This window comes from Monopterus albus, unplaced genomic scaffold (genome assembly GCF_001952655.1).
Source record: "Monopterus albus unplaced genomic scaffold, M_albus_1.0 scaffold83.1, whole genome shotgun sequence".
In the NCBI taxonomy this organism is placed as follows: Eukaryota; Metazoa; Chordata; class Actinopteri; order Synbranchiformes; family Synbranchidae; genus Monopterus; species Monopterus albus.
The window spans coordinates 945,856-970,293 of NW_018127963.1; the positions used below are offsets into that span (position 1 = coordinate 945,856).

At 41.4% G+C, this 24,438-nt stretch overlaps 2 protein-coding genes across 3 annotated transcripts in view; one reads left to right on the forward strand and one right to left on the reverse strand.

Annotated features, from left to right (window-relative positions):
* Positions 1–7,246, forward strand: part of shdb (Src homology 2 domain containing transforming protein D, b) — a 23,194-nt gene extending 15,948 nt beyond the window's left edge. Inside the window, exons 5-8 of one of the 2 annotated variants that reach the window (XM_020607022.1) lie at positions 814–891; positions 1,574–1,748; positions 3,519–3,638; positions 5,568–7,246. In XM_020607022.1, the coding sequence (XP_020462678.1) occupies positions 814–891; positions 1,574–1,748; positions 3,519–3,638; positions 5,568–5,754 (560 nt within the window). In that variant the 3' untranslated portion in view covers positions 5,755–7,246. The remainder of the gene's footprint in view (positions 1–813; positions 892–1,573; positions 1,749–3,518; positions 3,639–5,567) is intronic. The other variant, XM_020607023.1, reaches the window with a different exon arrangement.
* Positions 7,247–7,345: 99 nt separating this feature from the next.
* On the reverse strand, positions 7,346–17,812 carry s1pr3a (sphingosine-1-phosphate receptor 3a). The gene is made up of 2 exons (XM_020607024.1): positions 17,122–17,812; positions 7,346–16,354 (listed from the first exon to the last, which is right to left on the reverse strand). The coding sequence occupies exon 2, from the start codon at positions 16,251–16,253 to the stop codon at positions 15,054–15,056; it is 1,200 nt and encodes a 399-aa protein (XP_020462680.1). The 5' UTR covers positions 16,254–16,354; positions 17,122–17,812; the 3' UTR covers positions 7,346–15,053.
* Positions 17,813–24,438: the final 6,626 nt, after the last annotated feature.

Genomic DNA, 24,438 nt, shown 5'->3' on the forward strand with positions numbered 1-24,438 from the left:
ATTCAAATGGCCTTTGATGTCGCAGGCCTGGGGTGTCTTTGGATTTCTCGGCTCATTAAGACATCAGCCCTCCTTTCCTTTTATTTGTTTTATAATCCGTATTGAGCAGGAGCTAAATGTATGGTGTGAAACTGGCAAATTGCATAATGTAGTGTGTGTATGTGTGTAAGGCTGTGGTAATGACTGTTACAGTAGACGGTTGCCTACTATGGTAGGTAGTAATGAGCTATTTTCAGTTCTGTCTCAAATTGCACCTTCTGCCGCTCTCCTACTGTAGGTAGAACATGGAAGGGAGCATTTTTTTTGGCCTCCACACTCTCCAGTTTCCCTGTCACATTGTGCTGTGGGTTGTATTGCACATGGAGTCACATTTTGTTTTTATTGCATCGACTAAGAGATGATTTCTTAAAGTCGATTCTTTCAGATGACTGTAAATAACGCATCCTCTGACTTCTCCTGTCTGATTTATTTTATCTTTGCTTTATTCGGTCTCATCTCCCCTAATAAATTACTGTAAATGTAGGGTGTGATGAAACAAGCAGACAAGAGGTAGTGTATTGCTTCATGCCTCATGACAGAAGATATAGCTGACCATGACCCCGTTTACTCGGCACACACACACCATCTCTCCCACTCTTACCATGGCCTCCCTGCCTGCCACTTCCTCCACATCTCACCTTTCACTCTCTCTCCTCCTTTAAATCATTAAAATGTTGCACCCAAGTTCATCCTTACTTTGGTTAACTGAAACCATCTGTTGTTTTCTCACTTCTTTTTTTTCTCACCTCCTCCCTCCTCTCCCCCCTCTGTTAGAAGTGAGGGAGTTGTCGGAGTTGCCCTGGCCCACCCCAGTGGGTCAGCTGGAGGAGGAGTTCCCCGTCAGAGAGCAAGGTGACCTCTAACCCTGAACACCAGCATCCCCCTTGCCCTGCAATCCTTTATCACCCAAACACCCATCACACTGACCCCCATGACCCAAGCTGGTGTTCCACATCTGCTCTACCTCATCTCGAGCTCCCAGCTGCCCACCTGCATCTGTCCCTGCCTGTTGCAATCAGTAGGGTTTTGAATTTTCAAGCTTTCTTTTCTTATCATATTTTATTTATGCATTCAACCATGCATGAATAGCTCTCTGCAAATTAGGATGTTGCTGTGATCAAGTCAGGGTACTTTGTAGTGCTGTGATGCACTTAATGTCAAATTACAAGTTCTGCAGATTGGATTTCACCAAAATCAGGGACAAAATGGGCAAATAACACTTCACTATGTACATCATTTGCAGGAGAATTAGTTTAGTCAATATTAAATAATCTGCACTGTTTTCTACTGGAAGACAAAGCTGTGCACCAGAGCCAGGCAGAGAAGAGACCAACTTCTTCTTCTTCTCTATATGCCCCAGGGGACTCGTAAAAATGTTGATGATGGTAATTGCAGGACCTGCTGTCCTCTAGTGTGAGAGGTCTATTTGCTGCATGCGTGGTTTACCCAAGTCAGGCTGTGATGTCTAATCCCTTTCGATCACAGCACTGTGTAAATGCCATGACTCACTTTTTCTGTTCCTATATTCCAACAGCTCAGTTTGATGGCGCAGAGTGGGACCGCTCCTCGTCGCCCACGGAAAGGCTGCGTCCTCCGGGGCCCAGGTCCAGCCCACTGGCAGGAGGGGGAATGAAGTTTCGAATGCCGCAGGAAGGCCTCACGTTGATGGGGGAGAGGGTGGACCCTACTCTGCCTCTGGAGAAGCAGGTGTATGTATGCTGTCTTCTGTTAAACACATAGGAGCCCTATAAACAAACATTAGTTGCTATGTGTCTGAGTGTAGGCTCCATTCCAGGTAAAGTTTAATCTGATTAAGAGGAATACATACTTTGGTATTCAATGACCTCTCATAGTTGTTGACTGAGCATCCTTGTTGCCATTAATTTAATTACCTTGACTATAATACAAGAAATTGCCATGTCAGTTGACAGCAGCTGACATCGAAATGTTCCTACAATACTGTGCAAGATTGAATATGTGCACACTGTTCAATCCAAGTATAGTAAGGACCAGAATATCACATATCACTGATATGAAGGATTAAACCAGGCATCTTATCTGGAGCATTATTCTGAGTTATGATGTTTCTATGCATGAGACAAACTGGAGTTTTGCAGTTATTTGTGCATGTAAGGGCAATTATCTCTGTAGGATATAAATGTCTCTGCACAGATGCCATGCATATGCATTTATCATACAATGTTATACAAATGATTTTGAGGGAGAACAGGGTTGTACAACATCTCTCTCATTAAAGCCAATAACCTATTTTATTGCTTGACTTTGACCTATTAAGGACGGGAACACATTAAAACCAAACAGTTATGTGTCTCGGCTAAGCAGCACTCAGCTGAGCATACAGGAATGCGAAAGGTTAGAATGCGAACTAATTAAGCCAGAACATTAAAAACGCACATTTACCTTGGTCTCATAATTTCAGACATCATTGGTGTAATTTATATTCCGTTTCTATCCACATAAAGGGTCGTTTTACTAATGAAATCCAAGCATGACACTTCTTAAGCACACATAGACATACGCTCTCACATGACAACACACATGCACAAATAGAGTTGGGGTGGTAGGGTGGTAGTTGATTATTATGCACCATTACTCTCTGATTATCTCTTAAGGGCTGTTATGAGCTTTGTGGTTTCCTTTTGTTCTGCTTTAAACAGAGAATCAGAACCAGCATTAACCTGTAGCATTACACTTGGCCAGGTCATGTATAAGGATATCACAATTATTGGAGAAAAAAAATTCTCTTACTGACTTTGTTAGTTTCTTTATAATTATACTAGCGAATTAGCAAATGTTAGCATGCTAACACTCTAAATGTCATGTGATGGACATGGTAAACAACATGCCTACCGAACATCAGCATGTTAGCATTGTCATTGTGAGCCTGTACTGTAGGTACACTAATGTGAGTATTTAGCTCAAAGCACCACTCTGCCAAATGCAGCTTCACTTAGCTGCCAGCAAGGCTGTAGATTTTTAGTCTTGCTAGAGCACCATGTGCTAGTGTGTGCCAGCACGAATGGGAGAACACACTGCCATGATGCTACTGACAGTTTACTACCATGAAAATAGAGAGCAGAGTGTTTTTACTCTTACTCTTACATTTTTCTCTCTTAGTCTTAAATATTGGTCTTCAGAAACATTCATGCCTCTAACATTTACCTCTTGTAAATGTGTTTGTGGCCATGATAAAGTCGCACTGTGGAAGGTTAATCTTGAGAAAATAAAAAAAATTCTTTGCCTGTGTCAACTTCATGCATCAAAAGATTCAGAATATGAATGAATATGGTCTGTATAACTATACAAACATGACAAAAAGCCCTATTTCCAAACATTTTTTCATATGGCATGATAATAAAATGAAACAAAACAAATTGTTGGAATTAAAGTTCAGAATCGGAGTCAGTTCACATTGCGACTTGAATCATATCCTAGTATGTGTGTTTGTGCTCTATCAGATGGTACCATGGATCACTGTCTCGTTCTGAGGCAGAGTCGCTGCTAACACTGTGTAAAGAGTGTAGCTACCTGGTGAGGAACAGTCAGAGCAACCGCTCCGACTACTCCCTGTCCCTACGGTAAGACATGAATACACACAGGCACCCACATGTTGACCCACCACAACAAGCAATGAAACACCTGAGCATCTTCTTAGATATTCAGCTTTACATTTTAATTGTCCTATTTCTGCCAGTTGACTGTGCAGAGTGTGTGAGGTGTGTATAAAGCCACCTGTGATCACATATCACGGTCTACCACACCTCTCCATCAGTCTGTCACCCCTCTCCCTCCCCTCCCCTCCTCTCCACCATCACCCCCACTTAACATCACCACCGTGTCGATTCTTCTCCCAGTACTCATTTGCAGGGCACAATACTGCTTATCTAGTCAAATCTCTCCCTTGTAATTACTACCATGATCCATCATCCTGGCCTCACATCTCACATCATCGCAATGTCCCCACCATATCCTTGGCCCCTCTCCATGGCCTTCCTCCTCGGCCCCAGAGGGCCCTCTAAGTGGTAATCAGGCAGGTAGAGCACACTTCAGTGCACACATCATCCTCCCCATAATCACTAATGAATATGAATTACCTTCTGTGGGCCACACAAGATGGAGATCAGGGAGAGAAGGGGGAGAGGGAGGAGCCGGAGAGACAGGGGAGAGAGAGTGTCATCATGTTGTGCTGACATATAAACAAGCTCATGCATTACTCATTTACATGAGTAGAGTGGGTTTGACACACACATGCATATTTATTCAAGCAACAAGGTCACTACTGGTACTAGTACCATAACATCTGTCCACTTTACATTTTTTCACTTGTTTTCAGAGGAACCGGCCTTCATTGGAGTAGCCTGTCAGAGTGTTTGTTCTTTATTTTACCAATTGTTAGTGTCCTTCCAACACTTAGCAACATCTTTGAGTGAGTGGTGGACACTTCAATCCCTTGGGTTTTACAGCACAGTGGTTTGGTTAATCTGGCTAACTGCCTGACGAATCATGATGCTATCATCACAGATAGAAAGGCAGCCAAAACAATGAAAATGCGGCTCTAGCTGTAATACACAAGAATTTGCCCATTCTTTATCAGTGTTGTGACTGGTTTGTGGGTTGGTTTAGGACAGTGGCACACTGTCATGATGTCAGTGTACCCTTCAGAAAGGACTTTGTGTAATAATGACCCGTATCAGCTAAGTTTTGTGAAACAATGCAGCCTCTGTGTGTTTTTGTCATTGAAAAAAGCGAACCACGCTGTGAGTATTTCAAGATTACACAGTGTAAACTATGTGAGGAAAGACAAAGTTATTTAATGAAGATAAAATGAAGCTCCACTCCAAAGTGAGTCAGCACTGAAACGGATAGGCCTGCCAGCTTTAAACCAGCATAAATATTTATGAAAGAGGTTCGGTTCTAATGTACCACAAGATATAAAGAGTCCCCAGACCAAACAGGACTGAATGAAAGCACACCGAGTGTGCAGATGTGATGACGCACTTGGCTCTGCCTGTAGATTGGCCATATTTAGTCAGTGTTTTTGGTTTAACTGCTCTTCACATTTTAATTTTGTTTGTAAGAATAGTGATAATTATGGTGATCAGTTTCAGCCCTCATCTTCCTTTCTGCTTCTATAATTAGACGTAAATCATGACTGAATGTCTGGCTTTCTCTTAAAGGGAAAGTCCTGTGATGGCTGCTTGGATTTTAAAAGTGAGGTACTGGTGTGGTTCTCTGTTAACCCAATATCACAGTCCAACTCTTTCTTTCTTCTCTGACTTTCTCTTTCCACCTCATAGTCATCCAACGTAACATCGTTTCCTTACTAATTTGTGACGTGGTGTTAAATGCTGGCTAGAATCATATGCTTTGAGTGTAGGAACAAAAAGTGAATATAAATCCACGCTTTCAGTTCCACTATGGCATCGTGTGACAAAATGTGTTGAAGTCTGCATGATGTTTTATGTGTGCCACATTTCATGCTGTTCCTCTGTTCTCGTTCCTCACAGAAGCTGCCAGGGTTTTATGCACATAAAGTTCACCCAGTGTAAAGACGGCAAGTATGTGCTGGGACAGAACAGCCCTCTCTTTGACACCATCCCTGAGGTGATACACTTCTACACCACACACAAACTACCAATCCGAGGTGCCGAGCACTTGTCCCTGCTGTTCCCCGTGCTGGTGCAAACACTCTGACTGACTGGGATGACACCCCCTCCCCGGACTCCCGGGAAATTCACTGTGAGTGGGCACATATCTGGCAGGCTCTTCCCACCAGTGTGCCAGCGCTGTTTTCCTGCTGGACTGGACTACTGGACAACACACCACTAGGCTAATTACTCACCCACATCCAGAGGGATCGATTTACATGCAGAACCTGAACTTCAGGCCACCTTAGTTGTAGCTTCTGTTTTTGATGAACCAAGGGGACTGACTTGACACATGAAATTCTTCCTTCCCTCATTACATTTTTTTAACAGCTGGATGAAATGTAGAGAAAGGTTTTTGAGCTGTATTTGGGAGAATCTTTATTCTGAACATAGCTTCAGTTTACAGAAGACATGCAGGAGACAGAGATTAAATCACTATTGTTCTGCAAAAAAATCATCTCATCACCACTGGTAAAATATTGCTGTTGTCACATAGGTGAAAACCTTGTTATATTTTGTCAGTTTTTCATGTTTCTATTAGAATTAATACATTAAATTGTACTGTATACTGAAGGATGGGGAACTTTTGGGCTTGGGAAACCCTTTTGTAAATGTTGGATAAAACACATTTTACATTAAAAATGCTATTTTTGGAGTTGAAAGGTTTTTACCAACAGCAGTGATATTTCACATGCCTTTCTACACAAAGCTAAACCTGGTAATTTGCATCCATTCTGTTCTGTACTGTCATGCTGCTGTATGTTGAGGATTTGCTTGACACATCAAGTTATTTGCTGAATGTGTGATCACGCGCACCAGAGAAGCTGTGCTGTACTGGTACTTGTGTTGATCTTGATGGCCTGTATCTCTGTTGCATTTGGTAGACAGTGCTAGATTTTTTATTTTTTTTTTAAAGAAAAAGGCAATTTGTCACTGTGTTTTCATTGAACTGAAGGTCAAAGTTTAGAAGCTGAGCTACGGGCTACATCTGAAGTTATGTGATGCTAATTAGATGAACACTGAACACTCAGACTCCCAAATTTGTGAATGTTGGCCACATCCCCACACTTCCTACATACATACATGGTGAGTTGTATTTGAGCTAAATGCTTGCCATCTGGAATGGCGTTTGTGTTGCTTGGTTGCAGTGCTGTGTGGTTAAAAACTGATTTTAGAGGGGAGCCAGCTTATACCACACACTGTTACAACCAATGGAAATGACAAATGAAAAAAGTGTATATCATTGGTTCTTAATCCGTAAGTCTGTTTCTCCAAGGTCGCAAAAGGTATTATGGCCATTTTCTGTCGATGGTAAAAGATGATAGTTCTGTGTTAATGCATCCCATCTGTATTCAAATCAATTTCTCAAGCTTGTTCAGTTTACTGGTTGATCTTCATGTAGATCAGTGGTTCTCAACCTGGGGGCCAGGACACCCACCCCCAACAGGGTTTACAAATTTATCTAGTTGGCAGGAAATGATGAAAAGCTACATTCTCAGTTCTTGTGAAAACTGTATCTTCACCTGTTTAAAAAAAAACCTGCAGCCTTTGTCACCTCATAGACATGTAGCCTGTGAGTGGTCATAGGTTGGTATTGTGTGGTCACAGGTAAAAAAAAAAAAAAAATTGGGGGAACCACTAATATAGATGAATTTTCAGAAGAGAAAGAAGGAAACGATGCATAAAGGACTTGGCAAGATTGTATGTTTCACATACTCAAATACACACATTTGCTTGCCTCCATCCATTAACAGCAGGGTTGGGAGGGAGAGGGTGAGGATAGGGGTAAGGCAGCCCTCATTATTTGGGCTGTACTGCAGTGTAAAGTGCTGGGATTGCTTTCATTACTGAGCCAAATGAAATAGCAGAGGCTGATTACCCACGTGACGGAGAGAGGAGACGAGCTGGTTCATGAGCTGGGGAGAAAGAGTGAAAGAAAATGGGACGAGGGGGGACAAAGATGATGGCGGCAGGAGGGAGGAGGAGGGAGACACCGCCTGCCTGGCTGTACTTCCCCAGTGAGACTCCAAATAAGTGTGGGTGGGTGTTTATGAGAGAGAGGGAGATAGTGACAGAAAGGGGGGGCTGCCATAGTCCCATTTTTCAAACAGGGCTCCCTGGAGAGAGATATGAATAATAACAACAGTGTCAATGCAGCATGTAAAAATCAAACAGATATCATGCTCCCATTTTTCTTTTGTGTAGCTCTTACATTGTCTCAGTTTTTCTCAGTATTTCTGTTAGCTGGTTTCCAGTAGAGTACAGGTTGCCTAATATAAAATGAACAGATCTGTGTAGGTTGGAAGGAACAGCACAGTGTTCTCGGCATTATCCTGTGATTCTGGTTTGTGTCAATTGTGAAATGTCAGTGTGTGTGCAGCTGTCATATTAGAATCGGTATTTGCGTAATGTCAGATCGGGAGGGGGGGCTGTGACTTTGCAATGAGAGCAGCTGTTGATCCATCAGACAGGCTTAGAGAAATGAACACCTGTGATCACCACAGAGCAAGAGAGCATGTTAGGAAACCACAGAACATGCACACATGCATGGCCTGACAGAGACATGATACAGGTACATGAAAACAAAGGTGTCCAACGTGAGGATATAGGTTTTGACATGTCACAGTAGGAAAGTAAATGTAGCTAATATAATAAAAGATGACTGAAATCCATTTAGGGTGGCACAGTGGCGTAATGGTTAGTATCGCCTCAGAGTAAGAAGGTTCCGGGCCGACCTGGGTCCTTTCTGTGCAGAGTCTGCATGTTCTCCCTGTACCTGTGTGGGTTCTCTCCAGGTACTCCAGCTTCCTCCCACAGTCCCACGGGTTGATTGCCGACTCTAAGTTGCCCGTAGGCCCTGTGATAGGCTGGTGACCGGTCCAAGGTGGTCCCTGCCTCTTGCCCAATGTCAGCTGGGATTAGCCCCAGCCCCCCAAACCCTGTTCACGAATAAGGAGTACAAATAATGAATGGATGGATGATTCCATTTAACTGCTTCAGTTTCAAGATCCTTCATATGTTCATGTTGGTTAGCACATGGTCATGGCTTTGACTAGAACAGTCATTGTAAATGTTTTAAGTAACACCTGGGCTTTTTCTACTGTGACAAGTCAAAATGTAGGATGTGACAAGGGGCAATTAATCATTGTCTTGTAGAGACACACAGTGTACTAGTGTAAAAAAATATCCATAAAGACATTTTTAAAAATAAATCATTAAATATTTAAAAATAGATAACCTAAATGTATAAAATGATTACTGGCAAAGCATATATATTGCCATTTTGCCCAGAGCTCTTTAAAAATCTCAAGCCACCACCTGAGATTAAAGGTCAAACAAAACTTTTAAAAACGGTCTAGTATGCTATAACTTCACTAACTAAAAGCCTTGATGTTAATAGGTTTCATTTAAACTGATAATGGAGTTCATACTGCACTTCCCTAAAGCTGTGATTCTCATGAAGGATCGAATTTTAAAAGGAATCCTGCTTTTTACTCACTACTTCTGGTAAAGCTTCCACCTCTAATTGCTTTTTCATACAACAAACACAACCCTCCAGGCTGCTTGCATGCACAGAGGCAGGGGATCAACCAGCTGTGCACACATGCTCAATGCCACAAGTGAGGGATAGGATTCGCATGTCAGACTAAAAGGCCAGCGTCCTCCCTCTCGCTTATCCTCTATCCCAGACATGCTAATCCTTACAGTTGTGGCAGGCAGACATGGAGGAGGTAGCTTGGAGGTCAGTGTGAGCAGGTGTGTCGATGCTGTCAGGCCCTGCCAGAAGATTGCAATCAGAGATGGTCTGGAGATGAAACAGCTGCTGTTCTCAGGGGATTTTGGGTAGAGGGGAATATTTGTAAGATTGCTTATCCAGCCCTGCCACCTATCTGTTATAATTGGATAGCATTCAAAGGCTGGTATACTCTATGTTGTGTATACTGTACAAGGTGCAAAGTACTGAGAAGTCTTCTCATGTTTACAACACTGTGGTATCAAGAATTTGCTGGTCCAGATCTGCTCAGATGAACAGTTGTTTCAAATTTAAGAAGAAATGAGATAAGCTGAGGAAGCTTGAGACATCTATACAAATGCACCGTGTACTTTCCTCTTTGTTTCTAATGAGGACCAGGTTCCATTTTCATACTGTGTACACTGGTGAGTCCAATATTTACCTACTGTAATGAAAGGTGAGCAAAAATAAAAACACATCAAGTTTTGTTAAGGTGGAATGAGTATCATGAGAGTGCAAGTCATTGCTAGGGTCAGGCACAGACATGATGGCACAATGGTTTCCCTGTCCTTAAGAGAAAAACATGCTTGATTTTGGTAGAAGAAACCAGTTTTTATTTAAGATCTGGACTCATTTTTATGCAGTTATATAACAATTACTCAATCAATTATTCAGTTTAGTGAAAAATTGAAAACAATTTCAACAATAGATTAATCATTGGGTTGCAGGTTTCAGCTTCTGAAATATGATCTTTCCCCTGCCTTTTCAATTTCATCTCATATGAAATTGAACATCTTGGTGATTAGACTGTAAGAGACAGAGTCCAAATGATTAATCAAATAACTGAGATATTAACCTATGATGAAAGTAAGTATGAGTTGGAGCCCTATAAGGCACACATTAGTCTCTGGGCTCCCATATGATATCAATGGAAGGATGATTTTGGTACCTTAGGAGAAAGAAAATGGTGATAAAATGACGTACTTGATGTTAAAATGACTTTAGTATGCCTGCAGAACCTTGGCTCGACTCTTCTTGATCAGCACTAAATCTAATGGCAGTGGGGTGTAAAGAGGAATGCTGGGAGGAATATCCACCAATCCAAATTTCAGCCAGCTCCTTCAGATTTCCTACTACAAAGTGACCTTTGACCTGGCTCCTACAGTTTCTTCCCAACTGCTCCCTGGATAAAACCCTCTGATCCTGTCTGAGGATCTTATTGCCAAAGTTTGCCTAGGAGTTCACTCGCTTTGCTCTACTTGTAATTACACTGTAATGAACCAGAGCCACTGAGGTGGAGGAAGGGGAGGAAAATCACCACTCACCAGATGAATGCGTGTGTCCTCTGGTGAAAGTGGTACAACTCATTCGGAAAGGAGAAAATGACTTTAGCTGGGGGCTCCCTGCGTGAGTGCCTGCTTCAAATGGGACCCCTCGCGGGTCTCTGCCTGGCCGCTGAGCTGCTTCAAAAAAGGACTTCAGAATGACAGAAGTGTTTCATGCTGGCACATTCAGTGGCTCAGACCAGATGGAGTCTTTGTTCTGATTTTCAAACACACACAGCACATACACGCCTGTCTGCATGAAAAGGTGACGTGTGAAAATGCACACACACACACACAAACACATGTGCATACTCTTCCTCACCACAAAGCAGTATAAAGCTGGGATCACAATGACAGGGGGTGGCATGATTCTCTTGTTCTCCTTCGTGTTCACATTAGTCATATGCAAATAGGCATTGTCCACAGAGAATGACATAAATCCACCATGTCTAAATCCTCAAAGAAGACGGGTGATGGTTATTTAGTTAACATGATTTATTAAGGTGTTTGACCCACTTAGCACAAGCAGCGATTAAATGGTGTTTGTTTTAGATATTTGGAGAAAAGGAATCTGTCAAAGCTGGTTACAAAGAAGATTTGACAGAAAACGAATTTATTCATTTTACTGAACACATTTAAGATGCTTTTGCTTTATCTAGACATGGAACAAAGGCAAATGTAATGAAATAAAAGAGTGAGGATGACAACGGGTGGGATGTGCAAAATTTTGTCTTTAAGTCTCATTTTCAGTAGCCATAGTTATCATTTTTATCAACATTTGTTTGTTTGTTGGTTAGTTTCTTCACAGTATAATGCAAAAAGTAATGCATTGATTTGGATGAAAATGTTATGAAGTAGGGTACAGCCCAAGGAACAACCGATCCGACTCATCATCCGGATCCAGGATTTTTTAAGAGATTCGTCACCATTGTGAGATAGGATCATTTTCAGTATTTTGGCCTCTGACTTCATACACAGGGTCTAGAATGTCGAGACAAAATTTGCAAGATTGCATCCACATCAAAAGTCTGATCTGGATCCAAGTAATCCAAGTAATATTTTGGATCAGTAGATCCAGAATATTCAAATTTGTAGGGCTCACATAAAACTCACTAATGTGAGACAGCAAACAGAGCTAGAGGCTCACAACTTAGATCAAATGGTGCCAATAGATTTGACACATTTTTAAAAGCTACTGAGCTAGACCCTGAGGAAAACGGCCATTACTGAAATATCATTTTTCTTGAATAACTTTCAAACTAATGATGATATCAATGTGATCATCATAGATATAATGATATCAATGTGGTAGGTTTTAATGGTCAAGGAATCATATTATCAGGATCAAATTATCATGGGACTATTGTTTTGAGGTGGAATGGCATTATGGGGAAATGGATCTGCCTTGGCAGAGGTTTGCAGTCTCTGAGTGCTCTAGTTTTAGAGTGATTTATTGTTTGTTACTGGCTGCATTGTTGACTTTATATGTGGAGTTATTTCAAGAAGGACAGAAGCAGTGTTGCCATTTTGAGCTTTAATTTAAAACCAGCAGCATTAAGTAGTGTCAGGAAGCAACAGCTAACAAAAACACTGCAGTGACTGAAAGACTGTAAGAACATCAACACATAACCACTCCCCAGAGCTTTGAATGTCATGTAAACAAAAAGGGTTTATATTGGCTAATGGAAAATGTTTCATTAAGAAGGAAGAGATCACAATATTTACTTTAGTCAATAATTTGATGAATTGCTTTGTTATTATCATCTTTGCTATAAGTTTTTCCCATGCCATAAAACTTTTGATAAGACACAGTTCCTGATTTAAATGATTAAAACTTTGAGGCAAAAACTGGATTCTAGAAACACTTTGTATTTCCAAAGCAGAAAGCCTAATTGTTGAATTGACAGCACACCTGCTATGCATTAGCTGCCGTTACCGGACACTGCTTGCTCTTCCTCATGATGCTAAAAGTGAAAGTCTAAAAGTGCAAAAATACCTTTTATGGAGTAACTCTATTTATATTGTAAGAGATTTTAAAACAACGCCCAAATCTTATAATCAAATCTAATGACAATTTGAATCAAGATAATATTTGTAAGGAGGAAAAGAATACGTTGAATAAACAAGATGAAAATGAGGGAAAGGGAGGAGGAAGCAGAGGATTCACTAACGGCAAATGATGCTATGCAGCTCAACATTGTGGCATTTTCTAATGTTCCATAAGGCTACAATTCAGGAAAGAAAGTGTTCAATTATGTCTGACAGGAAGCAGTCAGTGACCTTTCAGATGGAAATGTTCAGCTGGTATTACCTCCTTTTCATCACAAATGGAGGTGCGGAGCAGAGATGCATCCTCTGGCTGAGGTGAGTATGAAATGCCAGTCTGTCAGCTCCTGTGCAATGAACAACAAATTTCATTGCTATCAGCCCATCTACTGGGTTCAAACATGATTGGAATGTCTTTAGTTATCCACATCTAGAAAACAAACTTATCCACTTAAAGTATGTCAACATTTCTCAGAATGTATAACTCTGTGCCAACCTTTTAACAATGCTGTCAGTAGCTCTTTATTAAACATCCCCTGCACCTACTGTATATGTGATGTGATTATCCCCATACCTTCATTGTTTAACTCAAACAGAAACTGACAGGATGTCTCAAGAAAACATTTCACACAATCTCAGCCAGTCTGGTTATATAATTTTTGCATATTAGAGCCTTCTCAAGATTGTATAGAGTGTTTTTCAGTAACAGGAAGCTCCCCAAAGTCAGATTGATTCAGTATACATTTTATGACTACTACTTGCTGTATCTCATCTCACCCAGCTGAAAGCCCCTAGTTAAAATAAATATCAAGAATTTCTCTGCATTATTCATCACTGCCTGACCCAGGTTTTCCCATGGATAGAAATAAGAGAGCATCAATCAGCTTACTATTAAGATAATAAATTAGTGGAGCAGATGAAGTCAGAGGGCATTTGTCTCTCTTCTTCTGTCTGAATAGGAAATTATAAAATTGCAAATCAGAGCGTTCCTTCACTGACTATAACAAGCTGATATGCGTTAACATATACCAATCATATGGTACAAAAGATACAAACAAAATCACTCACTTGTATGCTCCATGACACTGCAGAGGCTCAGCACAGAGACTGAGCTTGGGTGAGAGGAAGGGGGCTGAAAACAGACAAGCCACTGATTTAATATAACGACATGACACTTGAAAATGTCATAAAAAGGGAATAGGATTTATTTTATTTGTTACAGTATGTAGTGCTATGAGACAATACATCACCCTAGGCAGAAAAGTCATTTACAGTCTACCACCATTAAAGAATTCACATCCAACACTTCTATTCACTAGTGGTTAGCTGACATGTGAGTGGTTTCTAAATGTGCTGATGAGAAGCAAAAATGTCCATGAGTGTAGTCATTAGCCGCACTAATTCAGCTCACAGTGCAGCTGGTGCTGACACAGTAGACCTTAGACTGATGAAAGATAAAACAGTTGTGCCATCGTAAAGTTGAGCCTGAAATGGCCAAAAATGGCTACTGTAGAGAAGATGAACCTATTTACTCTAAGTAAAACAGCACTTTTCCTGTATAGCACCACTATCTGAACAAACCTGTCCACTAGTGGTAACAATCTAATAATAGCAATGTTGTCTAGCCATTTTTCATTTATCCAGCAATTTTGCTGTCTGATGTGTAATGAGCATTACAGCCTCACAGGGCCACTAGTCTGACAAATTAACACACAACAAGATTAAAGGTTTTAGTGCATGTCAAATCCTAACAAAATGGATGATCAAGTCCTAGTACCATGATGGTTTTTATGCACACTAAGCAAAATATATAGCAAATATTTTTAAATTTTAAAGTGGCAAATGTTTTCACAGAAAATAGTTTACCAGGTCAAGTTGTGATACAAAATGCAGTTGTTTTAAGAGTATTTGCATATAGCACATGTACAAAAGTGCCCTAACTTGATCTTTTCTACTTATAATGAGAAGATTAAATAAAACACATTGACAGACACAACACTAATTCACACAAATGTTCAGTTAGTCTAGTGTTGTGAGTAGGTTGCTGTAAATAGTGGCTTAAAATGAATTTGATTGTATTCCAATCTACAATATCATATTATTTGGTAAAAAAGGGAATAGTGTTGCTGTTTTATCAGTACTTTACTGTATCCATGCTACACTAGCCATCGTGCATGAACAAAAACCGCCTGATAGCAGGACTATGTCAGTTCTATGTCTCCTTCATTAAGGTGCTTCTGCTCAGAACTTGCTGAGGGATTGCAGCGCGCCCGCCTTCACAAGCACAGCTGAGAGCAGGTCTGCAGGCCCAGAGGGATGGGGCACAGCAGTGGCAGAGGGATCCCTGTGTTTGTTGTCAGAGTTCACAGGTGTAGGAACCTTTTCTCTAGCCAGCGTGGATTTTCCAGCTCCACTGCCCCCCACTCTGCCCAAACTAGTCTTGCTGTTCTCCACTGTGGGGATGACAGTGCCCTGGTGGGGGCTACCCACCGCAGGAGTCCCAGCGGGCTCCATGCTGGCTTGACAGCAGCACAACAGCCGGAAAAAGGCCGCCCTCATTTCCCTGCTGGACAGAGTGTATATCAGGGGGTTTAGGGCAGAGTTGAGCACAGCCAGTGCGATGAACCAGTCCATCTCATAGAGCACAGGGCACTTAACTGGGCTGCAATATACATCCAGCAGCAGCAGGAAGAATAAAGGGGCCCAGCACATGACAAACACACCAAGAACAATAACCACTGTCCGCAGCAGGGCAAGTGAGTGCTCTGAAGGCCGGCTGCTCACTCTGCGGCCACTAGAGGTCACCAGGCGATAAATCCTGATGTAGAGAATGATTATAGCTACCAACAGCGCACTGAAGACACTGATGCAAAAAGCCACATAACTCTTTGCATAAAGGGGCAGCACTGTGGAGCAGGAGGAAAGATTGTTCAGGCAGTTCCACCCCAGGCTGGGCAGGGCACTGAACAGCAATGACACGAGCCAGCAGGCCGCCAATAGTGCTAGAAGTCTCCCTCGACCTGCTGTCTCACATGGACGCAGTCGCACCATAGTCATGTGCCTCTCAATCCCAATGGCCAGAAGGCTGAATGTGGAGGCACTGAGGGCCACAAACATGCTCCCTTCCCTGGCCAGCCACTGCATTGGTGTCAGGAAGAAGGTGTTACGTCCTGAGGTAAAGATGTTAACTATGTAGGCCACACCAGCCAGCAGGTCTGACAGCGCCAAGTTTCCTATAAGGAAGTACATGCGGCTGTGGAAGCGCTTGTTCCTCCAGAGAGCGAGCAGAACGGTGATGTTCTCCAAAACAATCAGCACGCAGATGAAGAGCAGCACAGCCATCTTACAGGCCCCGCTGCTGCGAGGCCGGTCCCACTTCCCTGAGTGGTTGTAGTGGGTGATGATGACAATATTCATCCCTTCCTCCAATGTGTTTCCCATCCTGCCTGCCCTTTCTGGCCTTCTTCAGTCACACAGCAGAGGGTGCCACAGCGCTGGACACAGCAGGGGGAGGACACTCATTGTACAGTTTCTTCAAGTGCCTGTCAATCAAAGGCAGTTAAGAAATAAAAAGTGTGTTTAAAATGTACATTCTACAGTGAAAGGTCACAGAGTTTACATTCACCTTTTGGTTAACTTTTGTAAGAAAAAAATATTTTCAAGGACTCCAAAAGTAAAAGCAAATGTTACATTAAGAAGAAGAAGCTTTATTTATTGTCGCTGTAACATGTACAACGACATATGTTTGGAGCCGAGGGCCCCGGGCCACTGTGTGCATACGCACCGCCATCACAGGCAACAGGGAGGATCAGTGTCTTGCCCAAGGACACTAAAAACAGCAAATTGGAAATAAGTGCAAAAAAGGTTATATTTAGTGGGCCTATTGTTTATTAGTACTTTATTTAACAAAGAAAGTGCAATGCTGAGTTTAATGCAATGCTCTTACAGACATGCCCTGCCCAAGATAACAGCATTTAGAAAATATAAATTACAGAATCTAAAAGAAAGGCTGAGTTTTTCTTTAATGTCCCCCTTAACAAACAGCCGTGGCAGACTGGCAGTTAAGTGCAGTGTCACCATTTATAAAAATAATAATAATAATCATTTCTAATGAAAGTATCCTAACTCTTAGATAAAAGTCTATGACCACACAGGCTGCATATAGCCTGACCCAGAAGATGTTTAAACGTTTGTTTGTTTGTTTTGTATATTTTCATTAAACACACAAGAAATAAAAAAAGTGTCTGCTAAAGTTCAGTCTCTGTACAGCTGATGTATCATCATAGCAACAATAACTTGCCGTCGGTACCTTTTGGAGTCATTGTCTTCATCTAAACGTCCGGTCCATGTGAAGATTTGTAGTTTGGAAGTTTCTCTCTCTCTCTCTCCTTCTCTCTCTCCTTCTCTCTCTCTCTCTCCTTCTCTCTCTCTCTCTCTCTCTGGTCCGTAAAGATGTATTGGTGTAGAATATGCGGTTGCCAAAAATTGAACCTATTCGACGTGTAGTCAAAATTCCGTATTATTACGTGAGCATCAAACAGCCACTGCGTCCGCCGAACTTTTCCTCTCGTGTCCTCTGCGCACTGTGCGTGTCCAGCTCCGTCCAGCTCCGTCCAGCTGTCTCACCCCTCCCAGCTGGCGGGGCGGGATTTACCTCCTCCTCGTTTAGTTTCCATAAATTGAGTCAGGAGAGGCGTTGGAGCCATATGTCCTTATGCCTCAACGTTGTTGCTACAGGCTGAATCATTTTGTTGTCTTTAAAAAAAAATCAAAGTCAAAATGAGTTTGACTGATTTGGCTGCTTTTTCTAGAAGTTTATAAAAGTTGTGCGTTCTGCGTGAACAGAGAGCAGTTTGGCTGTTCCAGTGTGTCATATAATTGCAGCACTTGTCCCAACACATGAGTTTTTTTGCCCCAGGGGCCTCTGGTGCTACCTGAAGATACAGTATGTCATCCTCAGATAGCATTGCACACTTTGTTGTGTTGTTTTGTTCTTGTTTGCACAGCTTCCAGGTATCAGCTTGTTGTTTTCATGTTGATGTTTGAGTGTAATATTGCTGTATATTATAGGGTTGGTGCATAATAAAGCATTCTCAACCAATAATTTTCCAATTTTGAGTCAGTCATATCCACAGTTTCTTAACAGTCTGACATGCTAATTTCCCCTTTTAATCTTCTCCACTTCTTTCTTTCTATCTTCTCCACTAAGAGAACAAGAATTTGCAACCTCTTTTTATATCTGTGATTTGGTGAGTCATTGTTTTTCATGCTGAAGTCAAAGATGACTATGTCCCTTTGCTCCTTCAGGGTGTGAGATAGGTCAGACTTCTCCCATTGCCACCAAGTGGAATGGATGAGAAGGGGAGGGTCACTCTTTATCTCTCCTTCTATGCACTTTTTTGGCATTATTCTGAAAGAAAAAAATGTTATAGCCTCTGAGAGTGGTGTGAGAAAAATCACCTGGTCCTCAACACCAGTAAGACTAATGAGATGATGATTGACCTCTGGCAAAAATCACCATCACTCACGCTGGTGAACTTTCAAGGCTCAGATATTGAGATTGTGGACACCTTTAAATACCTGGGTGTCCACCTCAACAATAAACTGGATTGGACCAATGACACAGATGCCCTGTACAGGAAGCGCCAGAGCTGCCTCCACTTGTTGAGGAGACTGAGGTCCTTTGGTGTGTGCGGGGCACTCCTTCAGACATTATATGATACTGTGGTGGCATCTGCAGTTTTTTACGCTGTTGTGGGTTGGACAGGAGGTAGCATGGACAGGGACAGAAAGAGACTAAACAAGCTGGTCAAGAGAGCTGGTTCTGTCCTGGGCTGTTCTCTGGATTCCATCAAGGAAGTGGCGGACAGAAGGATGCTGGTAAAACTAACATTCATCATGCACGACCCCTCCCATCCCCTGCCCCACACAGTGGAGGCTCTGAACAGTTCCTTTAGCACAAGACTCTTACAACCCCTAGTGTATGAAGGAGTCTTACCGCAGGTCATTCCTCCCCACAGCTATCAGACTGTACAACACATCACTGCAGTGATAAGCTAGGTGAAAGTATGAGGGACTATGTAATAGTCAACTGAGCTGCAATACTCAAATCCTGGGGGTAGAATGCATTGTAAATATTCACATATGTAAAAATCTTGTTCTCGATTTCTCTCAAATACTTTATGTTGTCTTGTTTTGGGTATTTTTGAGTAGTTTTTCAGAGAAATACAGGTATTTCCCCCATTGGGGGATTAATTATGGGAGTAATATTCTTGCCCCTGATTTCTTGATCTCTTGAATACTATAGTTTGTCTTGTTCTTAGGTATTTTGATTTGTTCTCAGGGATTAATTGTGGGAGGATCATTCTTGTTCTGATTGTCTCTCAAATGCTATATTCTGTTTGGTTTTAGGTACTTTGGAATTTGTTGCTTAAGACATGTTTGTTCTTTGTTCTTATGGTGTTTTGTTGCTGCTCTCTATTGTTGCTGGAACACAGGAGTTTCCCCATTGTGGGATCAATAAGTCCTACCTACCTACCTACCTTAAATAGACATGGGGTAAGATGAGGTTTCACCTGCATCAAATGAAGTTGCATGTCCAGTTTCATTCCCCAGGTCAGGTCACCATCGTGATGATTAGTCTGTTACTGTGGTGTGTGCAGTGACGGTGGTGAGCAAGATACAGAAAACCTTCTGTTATTTCATAAGGAAATTTTAGAACAAGTGCACAAGGTAAAAGTTGGGAAGAACTACTATTAATCTGTCTCAGAGCTACAAGTCCTCACCTACAGTGATCAGGAAAAGAAAAACAGCAATTTTGCAGGTCAATTCTTACATCACTGTGTATAATGGTATCACTGAAGCAAAGAAGGCTGTTGGTGAAAACAGCAGAAGTGCTCGGTGAACTATACATCCATCCGTTCATTATCTATACTGCTTATCCTAACGAGGGTCGTGAGGGGCTGGAACCAACCCCAACTGACATTGGACGAGAGGCTGGATAGGTCGCCCGTCTACCACAGGGCTGACACTTAGAGACAGACATCTACACACACCCACACTCACTCCTACCAGCAATTTAGAGTCATCAATCAACCTAAGGACTTTGGACTGAACCCAGAGTACCTGGAAAGGATCCACGCAGGCACGGGGAGAACATGCAAACTCCGCAGAGAAAAGCCTGGGCTCAAACCCGAAACTTTCTTGCTGTGAGGCAAAAGCGCTAATCACTGCACCACCGTGGCACTCTGCTTGGTGAACCATTACTGCAAATATAAAACTTGGCATAGAATTTTATGCTGTATCCCTGTGGACACCAATCAGGTTTGTGTCACTGCATGCCATGTGTGACTTGAGCAGCTGACTGAAAGAAAACAGCACAAATGAGAAACCACAGCTGGATATGGATAGTATGGACATGTAACTGACCCACTAATACTTCCTCTTCATTCCTGTTAATCCACCCACTCCCTGCCCCTCTCTGAGCCGGCTGTGCATTGTGTTTAAAGAACAGAGCACACATTCCTAACAAATTCCACAAAAGCCAACAGTCCAACCCAATGGATACACATGAAGGGTAGGGATTGACTGTTGTGTTGTATTATATTGATATATTAATACTGTTTTGACAAGTATTTCTGAAGTCAAGAATGAACTTACAGTTCCAGCTTTTAAACAAACAGACCAGAGGTCCTTGAATTGTTCAGGAAAACTAATCATTTAACATCTACAATGGCATGCAATGGAACATGGTCGTATCTAATGTGTTTGGAAAGCATCTCTAAAATAGCACAGAATTAGCTATGGGTGAGAGCGGGTTAGTTTGTTTTTCTTCTTTCGTCTTTGCTGATGTCTGCCCTGCTTTTCAAACCATCCATCTATTCTGTTTTTTGTTTTTGCATTCTTTGTTTTTGCTGGATTGGACAGACTAAAATAGCATAGGAAAGGCCAGAAATTGAGATTGTGATGGATGACATCAGTGGTTGACAGAGACCAACAGCGTAACAAATGCTGATAAAAAGAAGGGGCAATAGAAGGAGGCAAGAAAGAGCAGGAGACTGTAGAACAGCAGAGCAGATAGTTTTTGCTTATTCTGTCCCTGTGGTATCACTGACTGTGATACAGGCAGTCTGGTTCTCTTGCACGTCAGGCCTGGGCACTGTTAATGAATGACCCTCAGAATTGTTGACTTTACCCTGACCAGCAAGAGATGTAGAGGCACTCAGACAACTCATATATAACCATTTGAAAACACCCCAAAGGCCTTGGCTCTGTGTTGTTGCAAGCTGCAGACTTCCTGGATGTTTTGGCTGTGGTGGAAAGAGGAAATGTTACTACAGGTGACCAGATCTCAAAAATGGCATTGTTGCCAAATTCCATAAAAGTTTCAGTAATGGTGATGTTGTATGCATGTTTCTCTATCTTTGTGTGTTTGTATGCCAGAGTGCACACTGCCACAGGGTTGGGTTGTGAAGTAGATGTTTGGGAATGCAAAGTGTAGTGGGAACGAAGGAGGAGCTGCAGCAGTGGTGAAAAACAAGGCCTCTTGGGCTCTCACCCCACTGCCCTCCACTCCTGCAGTTTACCCACACCCCCTGAAGAATCTTCCACAAGACCTGCTGAAAAGCTATGCCAGCTCCAACAGGATACTATTTCAATTTAAATTAAACATAAATATATAAATATTCTTTAAAGAGACATAAAAAAACTAGTTTACTAACCAGATAAGTGAACAACAGCCAATCAGCTGATCCAGGGCATCTGTAAAAATCCAAGAATTATAAATGTATTATATTTGCTGTCAGAGATGTGTAGCTGTTGATAGAGGGCCCAAAATTACTACTAAGAGAGCACCAGGTGGTACAAAACAAGGCAAGAAACACATCAGCAGCATTGAATGTGATGGGATCCTGCATACATGAGACAAAAAGAGATGGCAAAATAGATGTCTCATTGGATCCCTGGAACCAAACTGAGAGCAAAAGAAAAAGGAATGAGAGGCATTCATAGATTAACAGAAAACTGCAGAAATGGTTCAATCAGGTCTTTAATTAAATTTGTATAAAGCTCCATATGAATTTCTGTTATTTTTGACTGATTACTGTGCTATACATCTATCTGAAAGCATACAGTATATTTTAAAATATCTTTTAGCACACTTTATATAAATCACAAACTTTGCAGTATAACATTTTGGAAATTACAATAGATCTAGATTGTCTGTGGCTAAACTGTGTGATTTCATTAAAATAAATTATCATGTTAATTAATGTTAAGACATTTAGCTAATTACTGTATAAAGACAAACAGGACAAAACATTTTCGACAGTACCAATATTCTTGTTTTTCCTGCATAGCTGTAATTTTTTTTCCAGCAACATATCACTGTGACAGTATTTATATCAATGTAGAAAGGTTAAAAACATGGGTTGGGTTTCATGGTCTCACTAAAAACAGTCCAGGCTAATTCTGTAAAAACGACCTTACGGTTCTAAAATACATAAACATCTGTTTCCATTGCTGCTCAGATGACACACAACTCTATTTCTTTGCCTCTCTTGATGATCCCTGCTGGCAATCTTGCAGATTAGCATTTCAGAAATTAGCGATTGAATGGTTCAAAACGAGTTCAGTTAAAAACGGAGAACAGAGATTTAGCTTTCACTGAACAGGCCACAAGAGAAAACTTCACTTCATATTAGTTTAAATATTGAAGAACACAGTTTTAATACCTTTAAAGTGACCTTTTACCACTTAAAGAGCATTGTCATGGTCACGTCATTTCTCTCAGAGGACACAGGCGTCATGCTTTTGTTTACACTCACACTAATTACTGCAATGTTCTGTTCACAGAACCAGATCAAACATGTACAACTGTTTCAAAACTTGACAGTTAGGCCTTAGTCACTCCTCGCCAAAACTAAACTGAAAATCTCTTCACTGGTTGCCTGTGAGCTACAGAATTGAATTTAAGGTGTTTGTCATCATTTTCAAATCACTTCATGGCATTACCTCAGACTACATCAGAGACCTCCTCACAGTTTTTAAATCATCATTTCCAGCTTGTTATACCAAGAAACGTTGACTATACTTGTACCTCACCCACACATTCACCTCTTTTAAACAACTCTTCTTCATGTGTTTTAATGTCCCTACTACATTTCTTGCACGTTATGTTTTTTCACCTTTAGTGAAGTGCATTGTATTTCATTTTTTATTGAATGTATTTTATTGATAAAGTTTTATTATTATTGACAGATTATAATCTCAGTAGGATATTACAACAAAAGAAACAAATACATCACATATTTTCTTGCACAGAAGTTGGGTTACATCTGTAGGTTTCAAGTAGAGCTCTGAGGGCTGATAGTTTATCTGGAGCACTGGTGCTGCTGGTGAGTTTATCAGTGAAGGTCTGAGATCTTTAAGGGCACAAGGTGACTGTTTGTCTGTGGACCAGCATGCTGTTTCTTGTAGATAACCTTTTTATCTGTATGTAACTCAAAATAGCAACATCAAAGAATGCACAGGAAGGATGAATGGATGGATGCTTGGGGGACAGGCCGATGGTCAGTGTGTTTTCATGGTAAATTGGTCTTGTCAACCATTCTCTTTCTTTTACAGAGAAACCTGTTTAAAGATAAGCCACTATTGATTGAAGACAAAGAGATGGGCTCTGACAAAGACTTCAGCCTGGTTGTGAGCTGCTGTCAGGAGCAAGGAAAAGAGATATTATCACCAGCATAGGAGAGGATGTTCTGTCTGTATCTCTGTCAGGCTTTAGCATTTCTTTGTTTTGAACACACAACTTGTTTGATAATGTACAGTCATATTGCTCAGGTTACAGGCTTTATGTTGAGTAACCGCATCACTGATGAATTTGAAATACCACAATTTCTACCTTCAAGACTTGCAGTAAAGCACAGTGAAAAAGTTGCAGAGCTCAGAATGACTTCAGCTGTTTGTAAACATGGAGCCGAATCGGAACTCTTGATCATTGCTCCTTCGTCTTTAATATGTCTTCATGTCTGATCACAGACAATTAGTCTGGATCTTATCATGGCAAGATCATTATTTATTTCATTTATGATAAGGGGCCTTAAAGCCTAAATAAAGTTTGAGGCTTTGCATTGCCAAACAATGTGAAAAATAACTTGAACCTCAGTCATGTAAACAGTCATGCCCGATTTTCTCAGAACTGTTTCTCTGATGTCTGGGAAAGCTTGTAAAAGAATCCTGTGTGTGTGTGTGTGTGTGTGTGTGTGTGTGTGTGTGTGTGTGTGTTTGTTTGAGTTGGCATGACTCATGTCTATGCCTGTTCACTTATGTGCATCTGTGTACTCTGCTTCAAATCTTGTTCACAATACACATCAAGGGGCTAATTCACACAGAAAAGCAAAAACCATACATCCTTTACTTGTATGAATTATTAATCTTATTTGTGAAAGTTTCAAAATCTTGGTCGACTGTACGTCATCTGTCAGCTGTTCCATAAGAAAGGGTCAAAGGCATATTTCCTGTGAGCTGAGGATTAATGGTCACACAGCTCAGTGTGTATTGTTCCACAAATGTACCACTGACCTCCAATCATACACCATCTACCAGCCCAGCACCCACCTCCTCACCA